Source organism: Anopheles moucheti, chromosome 2, assembly GCF_943734755.1.
Source record: "Anopheles moucheti chromosome 2, idAnoMoucSN_F20_07, whole genome shotgun sequence".
Taxonomy (NCBI): domain Eukaryota; kingdom Metazoa; phylum Arthropoda; class Insecta; order Diptera; family Culicidae; genus Anopheles; species Anopheles moucheti.
In genome coordinates this window covers 62,816,065-62,837,539 of record NC_069140.1, presented here as the reverse complement: position 1 = coordinate 62,837,539, position 21,475 = coordinate 62,816,065, and the positions used below count along the sequence as shown (strand labels likewise).

The window sequence follows — 21,475 nt, the reverse complement described above, 5'->3', positions numbered from 1 at the left end:
AATAAGTCTATAAGCAGTAAATAAGCAGTACAAATTTTGAACTGAGATATTCTTGGTTCTAAGCGAATATGAGAAATGCTCAACAGCTTATTTTAGTTTAGCCCCCCTTGCTGCGATATGATATGCATTTTTATCGTTTGTAGGCCACTTGCATCAGAATTCTATCGGAGCGAACCGATTGTATAGTTGGACAGAAGTGTTTTTTTACACACAGTTTTGAGATATCCAAATCATTAATACAATGTTTTTTAAAATATATTTTATCAAACTTATAATAACAACGTGATGATTCACCATTGATTCCTAAAAAGACATGCATTACACACAAATTTCTTACCCAAAACCAATAGGCAACCTTTTCGACGATTCGAGTTGCGAAGCATAACGTTGACGATTAATTGTGTGTCATCAGGGGCATTTCCCAGCCAAGACAGTTCAGTATTGTTACGAACATATTGAACATAATGAAAAAATATATCACAATTAAACAACAAAATAATAAATATTTTCAATATTTTAATTCCAAATTGTCCAATAACGTGTTGAACATAGATATACGAGGAATACGATGAAAGGATTAATGATGGTCATACATAATAGGGTCAATACAAACCAACATGCATAATTCGATAAGATGTCATAATTCAATGTGAAGGATTGTAAAATTGAATGAAATGAAATACATAGCCTTAAATGGAAATAATGAACACTTTTCCCACTTCTTGGAAATGGGCACAATTACTCAAGATGTAAAACCAGCAAAAAAGTGTATCATTAGCAAACACAACAGCTTTTTTGACAGCTTTCTCATTCAATTGATGGTTGGAGATTGCAAAAAGTGTTGTTCGTTTTTTATATTTATTTGTTCTCATTCAATCCTACGTCAATCCAACAAACCATATGCTGTACTTGACCAATGTAAAACGGTTTCTTCATAAATTGATTCGGATTAATGCTAACCGTTAGAAATTGTTAGTACGTATGTACCTTTTATAAAACGAACTTTTGTAGGTAGCAATAACAGCTACAATACTAAGCGTGCCATTTTTTTACATTAAGATAAGAGTTGATATCGTAAGCATTTACCAATATCTATGATTGGATCATGGGCTTTTGAATTGAACCATTCATTCGTTATCACAATTCCGCGATATTAGCTGTAAAACACTTACAAATAATCCTTTTTTAACGGGCAACAAGAATGCGAACCAATAAATCTTATCGGTCATGCTACAATAGCTGCTCCAATAATGTTCGGTATGCCGTAAATCAAGAATTTATTGTTGAACTAAACTCGTTTCGCTACAAGGTCAAATATTAAGGAGCATAAAAAGGTAGTATAGCAAGTTTAGCTAGCTAGTTTGACTTTGTGATTCTTTCAAGATACATAGTTGACTCGTCTTGGCGTACATAGAACATATAAAGCAAAACTTCACACATGTTCTGACATTTTTCTCCATTCCGCTATACCAAAGACTCCGATAGGCACTTTGAAGAAAATGTCATTTCGACTGACGCTCGTATTGGACAGGTTGCAAGGGGCATTAAAGGGCACCTAGAGAAAGATTATATTATTATCCCCAACAAACGGGATATACAGTGGACCAACAAAAGTAAGCGGCAAAGAAATAATTTAAACAATATTTTGAAATTTATATTATTCACCAAGATCTCTCGAAAATTCTACAGCCCGTCAGAGCAACAACAAATCAATGCGAAGTTGGAACAGGACTTTTAAAAAATTTCTCTTCCCTTTTCAGCTGACTGAAACGTAGGAGGGTTTTGAAAGACAACACTACGCCATTTCCAGAGATTCGCATCGCTGGTCGTTAGAAGCACCGGACGAAACGGGTTCCCAATGATGGCCAAACTAATACATACAAAATTGCTTACCATGTTCAAACGGTTGCACGATGGATGGGCAATCGCTCGAATTCCCGACCATCACACACCTTGCACTAGAAAAAAAGCCCTGGCCACGGCCACCATTTCAGGAGACACACATTCGTAAGATATTCCAGTGTAGCTTAACCCATTTCTCTTTTCCACGTTGCACACGTCGATCCGCGAGCGAGTGCGCACACTTACACAGCGCGACATGACCAACGGCTATCGATTGGCCACGCTACAGGAGCGTTTGTGTGATGTTGAGCGAAACGAAAAAAGAACAACGGAAATTCAAACGAAAAACCGGTTTTCCAAAACCCACTTCCATTTAGCCGCGCTGAAAAAAGCTCTCGACAGCATTGGCTTAAGTTTGTGTCCAACAGCCCTACAATGCCGCGAGCCGTCTGGACAGTGTGTACGTGATCGCAACCAAGTGTTGGTGTATTTGGTTTGCTTGGAAGCTGGCCCGCATTCCAAGCCGGTTTCAGTGTTGGAGCGTATGTACAGCGAATCATCGATGATGAGGATGATGACGGTGCTGACGGCAGGCACTGGAATGGGATACCGCGCAAAACTACTCCACTGACGACTTTACCATCAAGTCCCGAAAGCCTAACCGAGATTTGCGGTCATTTGATGACTGCTTTTGAGCTATTTTCTTACATGTGTGATGTGCCGTGATTGGATAAAAATCCAATCCTGCCGATCAATTGTTCCCGCGTAACCGTTTACTTGCGATGGGTTGTATCGCACTCATTTGATTAATAGAACGTATATGTTTATCTAGCTGTAGTAATAATGTAGCTATTAAGTAAAAAGTACATAAAAAGTATGAATACCATATACTTTTCCCCGTTCAATAAGTGGCATAACTCGATTAAATTATTCCATTTAAAAGAAAAATGTAAAACCATACAGAGTCACTTATCTTTATTAAATCAAGATTGTTATATTAACACACGTAAAGATTTAAATAAATAAAATCGTTGTGTGGAAACTAGCTCCAATTAGCTATTTATGAAACTAGGTGTATTCCGAAAAACCTGCAACAGGTATAGGTAAACGTACTGTTATTCTCAGATGACTCTGTGTGATGAAATGCACGCTTCCGTTTCGTGATCGAAAGAGGAACGTATTGCTGCATACCTTTCCCTCAGCGATTTCCTTTCGCATCAAAGAGCCCGACGTAAACAATAAAAATAAAAATGCCTTTAACGTTGTCTCGGCGGAATGATGAGTTTCTTTCTATCTGATACAGTTTCATCCAGGTTACTACCTTCGATAAGTATAAAATCGTGCCCAGGCGAAACTCCGGCCATATTTAGCGTTCCTGTTTACGAACGCTACAGCCAACAGCAGCAACACATTTGTTCAGACTTCTTCTCTGCCAACCGAGCCAAATATTCAGGCAGCGGATAGATAGATGCACTTCCGCCATTCCTACGGCCACATGTGCAAGCAGCAGCTTGGGCAAACATGCGGTGACCGCAAATCTGGAACTGTATATTCCGTCAATGGGCTTCCATACGCGTTCGTCGTGAGATGCTGGGAACCCTTGACTTCCCGTACAAACCTTAACGATACGAACAAAAGTGAGAAATGTCCCACTAACCAGAAATGGAACTATGGATTCAATGCCACACAAAACGCATCAAGATCGAGTTTCTTTTGACTTCGTCACTGATTTACACTACGCACACTACGCTTACATGCTGAAGGTATCAAGACGGGTCCTCCACTAAGAGGTTTCTTAAGTGTAGAATAAGGTATCACTATCAATCGGATATCGTTCATTAACGCCTACAAGCTAATCAGTAATAAAAGCTGAACAAAAGCAGCGTCTTTTAATTATATTCATGATTTTACTTAATCTATTGAAGAACTGCTAATGTAATTGATCATTTTCTACTATGTTTTCTATTAATTTTCGGGTATCTGTTTTGATAACGTGTTATTAAAACACTGGTAGTAGGGCAGGATGAATTATCCCGTGAATTCAAAGTGAGTTTAATTTTGATTCACAACCTAAATATAGTTTCATACAAAATTTTAACTATAATACTTTAATAAAATAATAAAACTCCATCAGAACGACCCATTACAAGAAACCAATATCAATTACTGAACTGAACATGAATCTTCGTTACGCACAATCGTTTTACGTCAAAAATTGAGCTGTAATCTTTTCAACAACTTACGTCACGAGTCAACCTCCTGCTTGATACCTCAAACATATCAGCCGTCATGCGTAACAGTAGAACGAATGATTGGTGTGATTTGTCACTAATGATCGATGATAACATGTAGCGTATGGTTTAAGACACGATAATGCAGAACATTTCTTGCTTACTCTCAGACATGCAACAGCAGACGAGTAGATTTTTATCAATGACTTCCTACAAGCTTATCACGCTGGGAGCAAAGGTGTTATACACCTGCTAAGGAGTGTACGATACAGGCGACTCACAAGGTCATTCAAATCAGTTCCAACCAACAGTTGCACATGCTGGCTAGTTGTATTAGAACGGTCCCATTCGATGAATAATAGTACACGATGCAGTTGTTACAGTAAACCGAAGACCATGCTTTCAATTGTTACCACATTCAATGGTAAAATAATCCAATTCTGTTCTGTATGCCATTTAGAGGTACTTACCTTCGGTAACGAAGCAAGACATTGCTGCTTCACATCCCATACGATCTTATCCGACGGAAACTGAAGGCTCTTGTGGACGTTCAGCTCTGGTACGAATACGCGTACCAGCAACCAACCTTCCCGCGGTTCAGGTGGTGGCTCGTCATCAAATGTCATTGTGTCCATTTTTGAGGATGACGTCGTGATAAGAAAGCGCTCACAGAAGATGCGCTAAGATGCTAACAATTTTATAAACTATCTCGCGCAAGAACTGGGCGCTCTTTGTTTATTTCATGTTTCTATCTGAATCTCCTTTGCCATCCGGGTTTAACAGTTGCAGCTGTAAGGGAAAGGGAACACAGAAGGGACATTAGTTTGATGATTAATTTCTTTTAATAATTAAGATTGAAATTCAAAAAGTTGTGTAAAGGGTGGTGTTTTCTTTTACATAAGAGAATAAGCGAAATAACATTTAAAAAAAGGTGGAATAGCTCCCCCGATCTATTCTAAATAACATAATAATGAGCCAGCACAACTTGCCAGATTAATTATTGGGTGTAAGTGATGGTAATATTCACTATAGTTTAGTAAAAATCATGGCCAATTACGAATCAAAATCTTTAGAGCATATTATTGCTCTCTATTTAGCGTGTATTTATAGCCTTTGCTACTTTAATGTACCATTGGCGGTAAGAAGCGTAATTATAGGTCATTGAAACTTCAGGGAAGTCAATGGACTACCATCATTTATCTGTGCATCCCTGTATGGACTGCATCCAGTTTTGAGCGACGTAGCACTGGAATGAGCCTTATATCGGTAAAAATAGAATTGTAACGACATCTACTCCACATTTCTAACGCAGCTGCCAGCTGCCGCCATAGGTTTGAGCAACCTCTGAAAGAAACATCTATTACACGCGAGACAGGGCCTGTATGATGCAGTTTGTCACATAATCGTGCAGGATTTTCTCTTTCCTCGGTTACGTACTTATAATTATCATTCGATCGCAATCAGCAGTTAAGATATGATCAAACCCCCCGAAATTCTAGTCTCTGCATATCCATATAATAATCTCATTATTCCTTATGATAAATTTATATATTCTGTAGATACCGTCAATCCACGGTGTTCCATCGTGATCCGTAGTAAGAAACATCCACGTTTTGAAACAAATTAAATCCGCTAGCTAGCTGCATTCCTGCTAGTGTCACAGCACGACAAATCTGCAGCTAAAACTAACAGCTACTTCGCAGCAGGGCATGGACATAACACGCACACAGTATTTAAATCACTCTAAAACCTCGAACCGGTTCTATTTGTATATTCCGCGGTTTACCAACGTCTTTTGAATCCAGACGTTGATGTTCCATATGCATTTAGTAGGCGAATGCCAGGAATTCGAATACAGTTGAATGCGTACGATTTTCAACGCAAAACATACTATGAAGGTACGGAAAATATACGGCGATATGGTACGGCAGGCCATAGGCTTTTTTGGTATGCGATTGTTTCATAGAGCTGACAATAAAAGTTTTTCGAGATTTTTTCGTGACAACAGCTAGGCCGTACATCTTTCAATAAAAGGATTTCATGGAGACAAATTATCGCTTTGCCAACAATGCGTTGACATGCATACAGCGGCACAAAAATGCAAATTATAAAAATTAAAACAGAAAACCGAACCGAGCCGAAAAACGGACAGCTACAAAATTATTCACTTATTTCTAGAAATATGAACAGAGGATTCAATGTCTATGTTTGTTTTTGTATTATTTGATTCTGAAATATTAGCACGAAGCATATAGGAGCATAATCCTCATTTAATTGAACTTTGGAAATGTTTACACCAGGTACACCCGGGGTAAGGTGGTCTTACACTGTTTGGAGAAGGAAATGTCTTCACAAACTAACGTGAATTGTACCATAGATAAAGTTACCAATAGTTATAATAGTTGCAATGACCGTTCTTCTGGAATAAAAAAATGTAACATCAAGATTATGATTATCGTACTATCATAACTATAATACTATTTGAAATTGATTAACCTTTTATCAAACTTAATGATTCGTTTACCTATTCAAATTTTTAAGTAAAATATACAACTATATGACTACTTTGCTGCGGAGGAACGGCCCGGATGGAATATTGTCCGTCATGTGAGACAGGCGCAAATACCAAATAAACCGCTGGACCGCTTCTGAACTATAAATTATGTAAAATTGATGAATTACTCGATTTTGCTTCATTTTTCCGGTAATAATTTCAAATTAGCAGAGTGTTGCAGCTGTTCTAAAGTTTCAAGCATCAGTTCATATTTTTACTATTTTAAATATCAGTTTACCATACTATTTTATATATCATAATGAAGTTGCAATCCACACACAATTATTGATGCTTGTTTCGTGATGTTCCGAAAATTTATCATCATTTCCTTTATTGTATTCTTTATAAACACACTATTAAATCCTACACTATGTAGGCTTACCTATACTGACGACCACCCACCCCTCGGATTAAGCATGCGTAGAATATTTAAGGAACTAATTCAGTGCCACGGTTACAGCGTGAAACGAATCATTTCATTTGTTTTCGTAGAAAAGCGTGCAAGCACACAGGTAAATATTGCCACTTAAGGTGCTTCTTTGGGATACGCCAACTGCTCCAGATCTTGGTGACACGAAGAATCGTTTACTGAGCGATCGATTACAGGGAACTATAAAGCACATACGAACCCGGCTCAAAACTAAAGAAACCAACGAGGGCGGTCAAAACAAAAGCCCTGAAACACGTGAAACTTTTGAAACCAATCTTCTCTCTGGAGGACTCCACATTCCATGTCGTATTGAATCGTGTTACACTTGGGATTGTTGCTTGCACAGGAGACAACCATGGTACAACCGTTCCTAATGGACGTCAACACGGTCAAAGGTTAGCCAGCGATCGTGCAGACCTTCTCAAATCGTACGTACAAAGGTGGAGTTCCAAGGGCCTCCAAACAGTTAAATTACACTGGCAAGTGATTCGTTTTCCAACGTTCCATGTTGGCATACGACGGGGTACATTGCAACGCAAGACGACTATTGTATTTGTATGGTTTCTAACGTTCTTTACAATTGAGCAGCCTCGATAAAGTATCAGCATTAGAGAGCTTTCTGTGATAGTAAGCAAGTAGGGAAACTTAATTATGTGTATTCGCGATCACTATACATACCTCGTTTGAATACAAATACGATTCTGTAAAGAGTAAATCCTGGAAGCTTTAGAGATTACTACTCCAATTCACTTGTTTATACTTCTTCAAGCTAAGAAGCAACTAATCTTGTTTTACCTTGTTGTTTAGCGTTCACTTTACAGTATTAGCAATATCAAATCCAAAATAGTTCATAGTTTCGCGTTTACCCCTTAGATCAATACCGTTATAATCCCAATTCGTTTTTTTTCTTATTTTCTTTCGCGCCCCCAAAGCTGTACCAAAAAATTCTTTCGCTCCATTTATCGAACGAACCACGGATGAAGCTATCGAATTCCCAGAAGCTCAACCATCTGTGATTTCCTGTGCGAGATACATTAATGTTTATAGTTCTGCGAGCCAGTTTATAAGCATTCTATTTTCCCCCCATTTTGCTTCCGGTTTCCTAATGTTGGCTCGGGAAACACAACTTCCTCAACCAACAACAGTAGCTATTTGCTTCCATCTAGACTTGTGAAGCTTTGATCGTAATTTACCTTGGCGCGTAAAACTTAAATCGATATCTCGCCGATAAAAAAATCCAAATTCCAATTTGGAGCCAACCACAGCTTGGAGAATCATAAACGGAACCTGTCTATCTGAATTTTTCTGCGCTCTTCAAAGCATAAAGAGTGTAAAACAATTTGTGAAGAGTATGAAGATATGAACGAATGAATTATCTACTAGGTCATACCTACACCATCATAGAACCTGAAAAGCGAATATGCAATATAACTACATTGAATTTAATTTCATATAAATTTAAAGAAAAATAATAATTCATAATTAATCAATAATGATTCATACTCAACGGAATGGAAAGATTCCAATGTAAGTGGTGTATACAATATACTTTTAAAACTATTATAACATCCCTGAATGTAAATGAAGGTTTAGCCTAAAATAGAACTCGTTAGCAATTATTCCTTAAATATCAAATACTTTAAGCATAAGCTATATTTTGGCTGACGAACAATTCTACATAAAATAAATTTATGTATTTATTTGCTTTTTACTTATTTATGTTTTATTTTTATTTACTTTTTTAACGTTAATATTTTACTTCATTAATCTTATAATAAGGTCGTCGTGAGAATTGTCAATTCGATCAACATACGCCACGGCAAGCCACACCCGCCCTATCATTTGATTACTTTGCAAAGTAACAAATGATCTAATTAAGACGTGTTGGTCTGGCACCGAGTAATTCATTCCATCAGTGACAAACTCATCACGTGACGGAAGTAAGCAACTCATCCATTTTATCATCATAAATCTGTATTTTACTGCCGTAAACAGTAAACGTATTATTATCAATAAAACGCTTTTAGCTAAAGGTAAATCATTTTGTGACAAGTTAGAGTTCGATTTGTTATAATAACTTAACTATGCATAGAATTAAATGAACATCATTTACAAATCTATCACAATCAATTAACACACATACCGCAAACCAACCATAAACACAAATTAAAATTAAACAATCTCCACTCTATCAATTACAAGAAAATGATGAATATAGATGTGGGAAAGTGTCAGTTTTCATAAAAGACTACTCTCACACTTGTTGATTCATTTTTGTACGTATTATTCGTCCGGAATCCTTGGTTACTTCTAAAGGTTTTTCTACATAAACTTGATTTTAGTTGCTTTCAAAAGTAAGCCGCTGGTTCCAGTTGGCCGTGGCAGATAAAAACGCAGCATATATTCCACTGGTAGTTTTCCTTTCTGCAGGTTTCTTCTACTGGAGAGCCAACAAAAAACATTTTTAGAGGACACCATCAATTTAGGTAACAGGTTTTGGGGCGGATTCCTTTCCATTTCGCTGATGTTTGACGGCCAGTTTGGGACTCTCACCGAATAATGATGTTTTTTTAAAAAAGCGCAATCAATTCACTTTTGTTTTATGTGCGTTCAGTATGTTATCGCTTCCAAGCTGTTTTCATCTTTTCAAAGTCATTACATGGACATTATTGCTTATCGAGGAGGACATTATTGCTTCAATTGCTTTAAGCTGAATGCAAATACGAGAAAATATGTTTTTATTTTGTTCTTACTTACTAGTTTTAGTCTACTGTAATTACCTAAATTGTGTTATTTGAAGCACATCTATTGAATCAGCACATCATACTATCTTCATACACTGAATTTCAAAAATTTCTTAAGTAATTTCTACTCATGAAATATTGGTTTCAAAGAGCAAAACGAGTGAATAAAATATTTTTCAAGAAGAAAAACATTAAGTTACAATATTATTGAATTGATTCAATGGATGATTGAATGGATGAGAAAAATTAAATCAAAATATATAAACAGGCAATTATTTTGTAGAGAATCCTATTGGTGTTAATGTTTCAAAGGCCATGTTGGAAATTCATATTGTACTTCATATCAAAAATTCACATATTCTTTTTCTTTTTGCTATTTCAACTAATGTTCCGTATTAAATCAAAGAGATTATCTTCTGAACAAGATAATCTGAACCGTCGTGAATTAAAAAGATTTTTTTAACATAACATAATAATTATTACATTAATCTATCATAAATTGTTTCAAAAACTTATACTATAATTTTCCTATTCAACATTTTTTTATGTCATTAAGAACGATCTGGCGGTGTTTCAAATTCATTAGGATCGTTTATACTTTTCTACACAACAAAATCATATTCTCATAATTATTATAACTTATTGGAATTGAAATACACTAACTCATGAACAACACATCAATGTTGAGGTATGTTGAATTGATTCAAAGTTGTGTATCGTTTATCGTAGTTAAATTAAAAAATACGAAAGGAAACAATAACACAATCCCGTAAACAACTTTAGCGTTGTCGCTTTACACAGTGTCAAATACCATCTAGAAAACAATCGACGCAATTTCACGATTATTTAAGCACCGTAATTGCAATGTGATTGCAGCGATGTTTCTCCGTTCATTTTTTCTGCATTCGGCCTACGCCTATTACATTTATCTACAGGAGCGGCAGAGCTTTACACTATGTCGACCAACACACGAAAAAGCTTGAGTCTTTAACTTTGCTTACTGTCGAATCACTCTTTCTCTCTTCTTTGCGTAACGACCTACTACTAGGTCATACCTGCCACTTCTGCCTTACTAGACTTATTTATACCACGTAGCCCGATAGTCAGTTCTGCGTACGGGGAATGGTCCGGATGGGATTTTGATCCGGTCCGGTCGTGTGAAGACCATCATGCCACCGGCCCGCCCCGATCGCTGTCGAATCACAAATGCTCTGAAAACTGCGTAAACTCTAAGCGAACCTCCGGCGAAAAAGTGGAGAAAGGTATTATACGCTTGCCTATGGAATGTTCGACTTTCAAAAGTGCCTACCACAAGTTCGTACCTCTCACCACGCCGAACGTTTAGATTTTGTGTTTTTTTACTACTAAACATTGTGTTCGACCATACTAAAAAATCCGAATGGCCGGAATAACACAACGTCTATTGTATGACGGTAAATCAATCCGTTTCCTGCTAGGCAGAAAGGTTTTTCCATTACTATTATGTAAAAATTTATAAATCGGTTCGAAATGGGAAACGATTAAAATATACTTTTAAATCTTCAAATACGAATTGCAGAGATATTATAATATATACAATCACTTTTCTAATTGATTTCAAAATAACCAGCATGCTCATGCACGTAGATATTTTGGTAAGACGACTTGTACACTTTATATGATATTTCTTCTCTGCAAAATGATTTGAGAATTGAATCTACTTGATAGTGATTACTAAACATAAAATTAATACACTTATTTTAATGTGCAAAACAGGTAGAACAAAGTACCTCACGGTATATATTCACATTCAGTAGGAGATTTAAAAAAACGCGATACATTGAAAACCCTAACAATAGTACATCACTATGAAACAGCAACGGAATAAGGAAATGTTATTTGCGGTTATTTAGACGCAATAACAACCAAGAGCAATGAAATCTAACACCATTCATATACCTCCTGCAAAGCATTCAGTCAACCACACACTGCGACGGTTTTATCGACAATATGTGCTATTTTTCACGCTTTTCTTTTTCAAGACCTACACTGGCTGTTTCAATGTGTGTCAATTCTGGTTTGTCTATCTATCTACAAATTCATTTTTCTATCGACATGTTTTTGCATGGTTCATATAATTTATGGTACAATCGTTTTTTTCTACTTAACAAATATTTTACATTTCGATACACTCTCGATCATTCCCTTTATATACTAATATCGAATAAACATTTTAAGTAATCCACAATTTGACAAAAAAATAATTGGAAGTAGTCAAAGATGCGCGTATCTTTGACTACTTCCAATTATTGTTTTTTCGATCTTGAACATGAAGAGATCTTGATCTACTGTTTCTGCCTATCTTAGCCTTCTTTACCCCGAGCCAATCAATAGCGCTTTCAATAGGCCCCGATTCCAGCACGTTTCCAATTATTACCATCACTATTACGATAGCATAGTTGAAAATACCACAAACATGCGCAATTCTCTTTTGACTTCATTATTTCCGTGCATTGTAACACATGAAACGGAGATAAAGGAAGATTCAAAGTCAATATATAAATGACCATACACTTCATCTTCTCGTTCTCAAGCACCACTCAACGTGATTTTGTTTGGGTGTGAAAACTATATTGGGATGTATTCGACGCACACAAGGCCAGAATGACTAGACTTTTGCTACTTTTTTATTTTAGTATTATGCCTTTTTACCGTATTGTCAGTCCCACCAGTTGTGAAGTATGAATGACTTGGTATTTCTTGCACACATTGAATTATTGTTTTAGGGTTAAGTTAGTAAGCGAATTCAATGTTGTTTTTTTTTTCAACAAATTTAAAAACTTTTTTTTAATAAATAACGAAGAATATCCTAATTTTAATATATATTTTAAAAAGTTCGCTTCATACCAATTTGAAAATATTTTTATGTATTTCGGGTTTCTGGAATATTTTCATCATTCGTTTTCAACTTGTTTAGCTATTAAAAACGCTTGAGAAATTCCTACTGGAAGACAATTGGTCATAATAAATAAACATAATAAAATTATTAAACCTACTTTAACATCCGGATAGTCTCTCTCTTCTTGGCGTTTTTGACTAACTAGATTTATTTTATCACGTAGGATAGTATCATTTGCAAAAATCAAAAAGTGAAAATAAATTGGTATCACAAACATTAAAGCGTACAAAGTAGAGGAGTAGTACAGAGTATAGGAAACATTAAATAGCAAATGGACCCTTAACTCACACATCCTCTTGCCCTGCTTACTGTTATATTTTTTATGTAATCAAAAACACCCTCTACCAAACCAATCGTAACTAATAGAAGACACAATAAAAACAGGATGTAAATGGTTGGCTGAAGTGAATCTGGTTTATATGTACTGTTATTTGCGACAACAGATGACAAGGACGAGTCTAATAGAATGATTGTAGGATTTATTTGTTTTAGATTACACTTTCGGGAATACGAATAAGGTCATGTAAATCAAAACGTACTTGTTGATATGATACTTTACACATTTAATGAAACATGTATCTACAATACATAAACATTTTCAAGTACTCCATTAGTTAACGAGAATGTTGCTATTGTTATAGAGTACTGTTAAGACAAAGAAAAACCCTAGTTTCCGACGGTAAATGTGACGCTAAAGTGTAGACACAACACGTATCTTTTATTGCGACACTAGAAGAGACGCATTCTGCGACACTGGTCGGTGCAATTTTTGCTTTATGCTGTATCTTCGCCATGACACGTTTTGCACGGAAGCAACTGATGTGAACTGATGTTCACAATTCTGGTCGCTTGTATGCTTTGGCTGTAGGCCCAATCAACTTCCTCCGATGCTGATGATGATTATGGGCTTTCAGAAAACAAAACCCCCTAAGGTAGAACACGAAAGGTCATCGACCAACATCTGTGGATTAGCATTTCCCCTTTGAAATGTTCGGGCCGCACTGGCAGCATTCTGTCGAAAGGTACAATGAAAAATTACCCAGCCGAAAATTTTTAATCCCTTTTTTGCCATTATGAGGTCGAAAGGTATACAAAATTATGATTTTATTAAATAATGACCGTAAGATAAATAGAACATTCACACTTAATTGGAGGTAGTCCAACTGCTTATCCAAAGCTTATCATTAATTATATTTCAAAATTTCGAATAAACGCTTAGCACGGAGCACTCACTAACATTTGTGGACATTATTATTATTCTCGTGCAATTATTCGCTTAATAATATTATCATTGCTTAATATTAACAGCAAGTATGTACTTATGTACTTCAACATTTGCTATCAATATTATCATTGCTTAATAGTAATAGCAAGTAATAGATGGTAGTAGTTTTACTGATGATAGTTCTCACAATTATTCTTCTTATATTGTCGCATTGTCTGTAATCAACTAGTTTATCATAGCCATTGATCCGATGGCTTATTGGTAGTGCATCTAGACTTCACATAAAAGCACTGCAACTGTGACTATCGATGTACGAGTTAAAAATTTCTATCAATTTAAGTAAGTAAACATTAACTTTTCGATGCAGAAAATTTACATGAGCCTGTTTACCTGTTTAACAAAAACGCAAAATATACAATATCATATTTTATGACATTTTTTTTTCAAATCAATTAAAATATTTACTACTAATAATCATTATTTTTATGGAAAACCAGTAAATAATCAAACAAAAACATTACAAGGAAGAATACAACGGGCAAAAGATGCTATGCTTCAAATATGTACACGAGGGGTTTCAAGTCCCCTTGCTGTGAATGATCCCCAGCGAAATTGCACGCAGTCCCTTGCACTTTCATTATTACAAACCCAATAACAAAATATGTACGTGTGAACGCGTGCACATACACACCAACCAACGGTGGAACAGGGATGCGCTTATCAAGGCGCAGACGCATCCTTATCGACTTGTGTTTTGTGCATGACACACACGAACAGACTTTATGCTACGTGCGATGCTATCCATATCAAACACAAACGCCCTTTTATGTGGATCCACTTTATCCTAAACCCGGAACCATTTGCGTTGGTGTAAGTGTTGTTTACCGTTCGAGACAAAACCAACACCACTAAGTGGACAAGATTTCGATCATAAACATTTGAGGCACCTCGAAGATTTTACCCAAAAGTTGGCAGAATACAAGAATGTTCGTTTTCATGGATTATTTTACATACAATAAACCCCAAGCTACAATGTTGGTATCATTGCGCTCGTATTCGCTTTAGTTGTGAGTCTGTCGCGATAAATTTATACCAAAAGAGTACAATAACAATAGACAAAGGTTAATTTGATTCTTTTCCTTGCATCCGCAGGAATTTTAGACCAACTTGATACTGTATGTTTTCATTCCGTCACACAAGCATCCGGTGTTAAACACAACAGTCAATCATAAAAACAGGTGGACTATCAGAGACGACGAAGGTAGAATGATTAAAGCAAAAAAGGAAGCATAAGTTATCTGAACACAAACTTGATAGAAGTAAAGGCCAGAAGATGGAACGGAGAACATATAATTGTTATGTATGGCCCAATACATTACACCATTGGACCATTTCACAAAATGCATCTATCAACCATGTCTAGACGATGTCATAGATCCATCCATCAAAGAAAGGACCAAACTTTTAGGAATTCAAATAAAACAACTCTATCCATTACATCATTGATATAATGTCCAGCATAATATAATGAACTTAGAATACAAATTAGTCGTTAAATGTAACATACAGGACGTTGTTTGTTAAAGTTTAATCAACAAATAAAAAATTAATTGCTGAATATTAGGCAAAAAATCCTAGGAGCTTTTAATCGAAAGAATTTCTTTCATCTCTACGCAAAATAAAAAGATGCCCAATTTGGACACGGCTATCCTTGGCATGATCTTCAAAATTAATTGGTACCAAAATGCGCGAGACGAGTTGCAGTTCTTAGAAAGTTTCCAGTCCATGCTTCTTTACCGCAAGCATTGCAGCATTTCTAGAAAGTGTTCAATAATTAAGGTAATGAAAACTTGGATTCTGTATCGACACTTTGAATTCATTTGCGATGGCAATGTTGATCGATTATAAATATAAAACAAAAAAGGCAACACTGTCCGGAGAACTTCATTTTCTACGAAGCCAAATTATGCAACACGCTCCTCTCGAACCCCCTTCGTTAGATCATATTGCCTCGATAAGCGATACCAAATTTTTTTAGTAAAAAATGTCAATGACGGAAACCATGCAATAAACCGAGCCTATCTCAACTAGAAAACAATAAAAGTCCGCCTTCACTGTATAGAAAAGATAAATGCCCATCATCGAAAAAGAATCTACCTCGTTCATTGACTCACATCAATGAAGTGTAAGTGAGTAATTTTATATTGCAAAACGTTTCCTCTGCATCACCGCGTGGCAACCCTAGTGTCATTACATAATGTCCGATGTATCACGTCAACACCTACGAATATAATATCAACGTGTTGAAGAGCTGACCATAGGCCACACTGTGCCTTTTCCGACATTACATTTCCATGGAAATTTCGCTTTTTATTGATAATTTATAGTCGTTCAATTTAGCGAGGGGTATTATGTTTGGTAGATACCATGGATAGTTTCCCACGCAATGGTCACCATGGTTTCTTTATTTGATGGCGATATGAACTTTCGTTGGAGCCAAATAACAAGAGTACATCATTTGTAACCAACTACGGTTACACATGTGAGCCACAGCATATACGTTTATTGTAGACAATATTGTCAACATCAACGAAGATCCAAAAAGACTTCCTTTTTAACCCAAATTCCAAATTTTCTTGTGAGTAAGAAAGTATACTCAAACTGAGTTTAGCGAACATTGTTCAAAAAACACTAACAACAAGCGCATTTTTTTAAACCAAAAACATCTAAACTAACAGTTTATTATATTAATATTAATCAAACACGAGCAACTTAATAAAACAACCCAAATAATGGGTAAACAATTCGTAAAACATTGAAACCTTCATGGTAGTGAATGTTAAATAATTTAATACAGAAAAAGTTCATTATATTGCGTAGAAAACGATGTTTGCATCCACCAGAAACCAACACGTTACAGGAAACGGTTTAACCTGGCGGTATAAGAAATTCAGTACGATCTTAATAGCAGGTGACATCATCACGGCACACATTCGTGGGTAAATGTTTAATCAAGTCGGGAATACGTGTGTGTTTTTCGGTTCATTTGTTTCTCGACCCATTTCTGTACTCTTTCGCTTTGTAATGCGAGACGTGCAGGAGGACAGCGAGAACAAACCTCAATTATATCAACAGTGTCTTGGGGGTCTTACCGAATCTACCACAGGCAGTGTACCATCGTTCTTATGGATGATAACGAAGCAGAAATGCGTTATCGAAATACCCGCTTGAAGGCCATTATAGGTCGTTTGAATAGTCGACAGATAACAAACACTTCCCGTTAGATGATTGCAAATATAAACGCAAATGTTTAGAACATTACCATTGTCGAATATGCTGAACATGTGCGAAAATAATCCAACAACATGCTTACTTAGCACGCCAATAGCTAAACCTGTTCCGGTAATGTAGTTTAATCGTTCACCACAAAATAACTTCCTTGTTCTTGACATTGACTGGCGGCTATTCGAGCGGATCATCACGGATTGATGAGCACATAGCGATTGTACCCTGCGTACCGGCAGTATGCAACTTAACGTTTTGTTTTGTTTTCTCGACAGGTTTATATGACGTATAACAGGGGCGCTACATGAACATAGTCAAACATCAATGTACAGTTCTTACTAATACACTTTTTACCAAAAATGTCGTCAACCTAGTCGAGGATGTAAATTTATCATTTGAATTAAAACGTCAATCTGCAACATTTTTCAACCAGAATAACGAATTTGTAAAGATACTATGCTATTTTTACCAAATTCCAGTGTAAAACCCAACGTACCTTCAGCTATAATCCGTTCATGTTAAACAATTTTTCCTTGTCCTCTAGTTGAACTCTATCTTCCTCTGCCTGGAACTTGTAATCCTTCTCACTGCTAGGGCTAATAAATAGTTGATCTAAGGAGCTTTGTGAATCGCTGGCATGCCAACAGTGCACATTAATCCTTTACCGAATAGCGCTGGACTGGTGACCAACAATTATTAAATCAAAGCTCAATTTGTCGAGGAAAATTTCTCAAGAACAATTCCGAACACTTTTTGCACAGCACACTACGAAACAAAACACACACTACTATGATCGCACACATCAGACACAATATATCGTACACAATAAAAAGCATCAGTATGAGGAAAACACCAACACATTTTCATCAATGAATCCAGCAGTTTCGTAGCAAATCATATTTAAAATGAACATATTTTTTAAATTGCTTGCTTTTAAACCGCCAATCAACCGGTTTTCACAAACTCTGTTTTACACTGGTCTTGATTTGTTTATATCACTTTTTTTTCTTTGTATATTTTATGCGTTTTATTTACTTTACGTTTTCTGTTTAATATCAAGACGCATCTGAATGGCGCTGGCAACGTATATTTTTCGATAAGACCGTACCTTCTTAAAAATAAAATTCTTCACACTGTATTGTGACTAGAATACCGATTTGAGGGCCATAATGTATGCAGTATTTGGTAAATTCATTATGATTGTACACCATCCGGTGCGAGTGCGGTGTTGGAAAATACAATGGTGCAAAGTTTTTTTGCAAGGGGTTTTTAAACGTTCCCATATCCCCTACGTTGCAAAACCCCCGCAAGCTAAGCTGTCATCGAAACGACGTCGACGTCGACGTCTCGCTGACCATACAACTTCACTGTACGCAAAGCACAAGACACACACTATCACAGCCGATAAGTGAACAGCGTTCCCAACCCGGGAAATAGACACGCATACACAAAACGAGTTTGCTGTGAATTTTTACATTTTTTGCATGCCCCACGCTGAACAGTGCGGATAGTAAAGCATGCCCAGATTCTACCGAGCAGATTGAACGCGATACTGTATCAAGTCTACACTTTCATAGGCCCACCCGTTCCTTAATACAGTGCGTGCCCTCGCATACATATACTAGCACGCACTCACATCAAGCATCCTTTGGACGTTTTTCCTTTCCCTGTTTATTATTATCCTGCTACAGCAGGGCCACAAACGATGCCTCTAACTGCTGTCAGTGCACCGGTCAGCTTCACTGTGCTGGCATTTTCCTCCCTTTCACTCACTCACACATCGTCTCCCTCTGTCGATACCTGCGCACATGATCACACACACCAGCCTGTGGGTCGCGCAGAATCCAAAATGCCGCGGATCCAAGCTGAATTCCAGAGGAACTAACAATAACAACAAAACCAACAACACCGAACAATGTTTTGTTGTTCACACGCACCAAAACTTTGGAGGACGAAAATGATTGACAGAAGCTCAGGGTCTCGCCACTGTGTGGGATTTTTTTGGTATCCTTCTGCGGCTGTAACTTTCAATTCTGCTGGAGCAGCATCACTTCAAACACTACGCCAAGAATACACACTTCGCACGATTCGATTGTACATCCTACGATGCAATTCAAATGCTTATCATGTAAAAAAAACCCTTTTAAAATGCACTTTTCGCTTCCAACAGCCATGTATGGTGTATCTAAAATTCAACAGAAAACGACAAACACGCATCCACCCTGCTTACCGATCGAACTCTTTGAGAGAACTAATTGTTTTCCTCTCACAGCAAGCCAGCGAACCTGCAAAACGGCATTCTCTCTCTCTTTCTTGCTCTTACTCTTTCTTTGCGACGAGTTGAGCGAATTTGTGCTTTCTCTCATCTCACACAGTGAAACTAATCGTGGACAAAACTAAAGAAATAACCGATAAAGTGTTGCGGGTTGTGGGATCATACAAATTTAGCAGAGCAAGTTACTCCAACAACCAGCGCATATGTAAACTTTAAACTGAATAGCTTGGCACGAACGAAACGGAGTAAACGAGCGAGAGAGAAAATGCACCAGAACGCATTTCGGAATGGAATCTCTTGAAACAATGCGAATACGTTGTCAAACCTGTTTTTCCACTTTTGCCCTCCCGTTTTGGCCAAGCCAAGCTCTTGCCAACGAGTAGTCTCAAAACAGTCTCTTTCTAGCATGCTCCGTAGACGCGTTTCGCTTCATTCGCTCTGCTCTACTCAACCTGTGTTGTTGATATTGAGGCTCTACCTGCGTTATTCACATCTCGCTTTCTCTCTCTATTTAACTCCATTTACTTCTCCTGTTTGCTCAGTTGTATCGGAACTATGATTCTTGTTGATCGATAGCGTACCAGCACGATTATTATAAAATTTACGACAAAAAATAATTTATTTTCATTTTTTTTTAACTGTGCTTGAAAATAAAACGAGTTCCAATACAACAAACTATGTAATTCCAAATGGTTTGAGCAGTAAACAGTTTGAAAAATAACTGATAACTGACTGATTCATAGTTGATGCCATGGTTTCGTCCCATAATCAAACATTACTTTCTGTCTCGGGAGAGCGTAACCCGTCTCACAAAAGTATGCTTTTCGGGTGGATATATCGACTGTCTTTGACCATCATTCGAATGCCTTTCCAGGAACACGTAACAATAACAAAAGAGTCAATTTCACGGATTTCATCATCGAACAAACATTTTGCCGAACAGCGAAAGAAAAACCACACGTACACCAATGCAAATGGCATCCTCCCACTTGCCACTGGCAAACTCTGAGGTAACCTTGAAATTTCTCCTTTCGGTAAACTGTTTGGGTTCATCTGAAAATGGTTTTGCTTTATGAATGGAATCGATGCAGTTTGCTACCTACGATATGTTTCGAGAGTAATTGTGCCATCGACCTCCAATGATTGCATCAAAACATATGGGGATTTATTTTCCAAAATGCAGTACCGATCGTTGGGAGCAAATCCCGTCCCCAGCGTTAATCATTTTTACCAAATAAGTAATGCGAAACGAACTTTTTCACTGCCCATACACTTTCCTTAATACATATACAATTTCATTCGGCTATGAGCTTCTTCTGTTTTTGTTTCCATTTGTAAGACATTCTGTTTCTTACCATTCCACGTGCCTTCAGCCTTAAACACAAGGAACCCTTTGCGTAAAACATATTTTACCAAGAATTTTAAAGCAAATCACTCCATGTTTCACCACAGGATGTCAGATTTGGTTGGATTTATATGAACACGGCGGTACGTAAGTGCGATACGACCGGCTGGAATGATAGCTGTACAATTGCGAGAAGTGATCTCTGCAAGGTGGCGAGGGAAAGATATTAAACGCATTTTAAAGTTAAGTTGTTATAAAAGCACCGAAAAAATGCTCATCAGAATATTTCGTGCCACGGGGAAATTAAACTGGGCCGATGGCTTTTGGATATAGCGCGTTTTACGAAGGCCTGTAAAGCGCATCATTCAATTTCTCGTTAAAGCCTTGGGTTGTTTCGTGTGTCCAACCACGAAAATGCAAGACGTCTTGCTTAGACCTCCTGTGGGGAAACAGTAATTTACAACAGTTCATTCCTTCAAAGTGAATAACGCATAGACTTCACTTGAAATCTTCTCTCTTCCGTCCAATTCTTTTACATTTGAATAAAGAAAATACAAATTAGAGCAATATGGAGCCGTTTCTTGCTACGCATGGTAGATGAAGTCG

At 37.0% G+C, this 21,475-nt stretch overlaps 1 protein-coding gene across 3 annotated transcripts in view; it reads right to left on the bottom strand.

Moving 5' to 3' along the window:
* LOC128302583 (SH3 and multiple ankyrin repeat domains protein 3) overlaps positions 1–19,475 on the bottom strand; it is a 48,780-nt gene extending 29,305 nt beyond the window's left edge. For 2 of the 3 annotated variants that reach the window (XM_053039436.1, XM_053039452.1), the window contains exons 1-3: positions 19,404–19,475; positions 17,746–18,036; positions 4,544–4,862 (exon numbers count right to left, since the gene is read on the bottom strand). In XM_053039436.1, coding sequence (XP_052895396.1) covers positions 4,544–4,708 — 165 coding nt within the window. In that variant the 5' untranslated portion in view covers positions 4,709–4,862; positions 17,746–18,036; positions 19,404–19,475. Of the gene's footprint in view, positions 1–4,543; positions 4,863–17,745; positions 18,285–19,403 lie in introns of those variants that run through there. The other variant, XM_053039443.1, reaches the window with a different exon arrangement.
* Between the last annotated feature and the right edge of the window lie 2,000 nt (positions 19,476–21,475).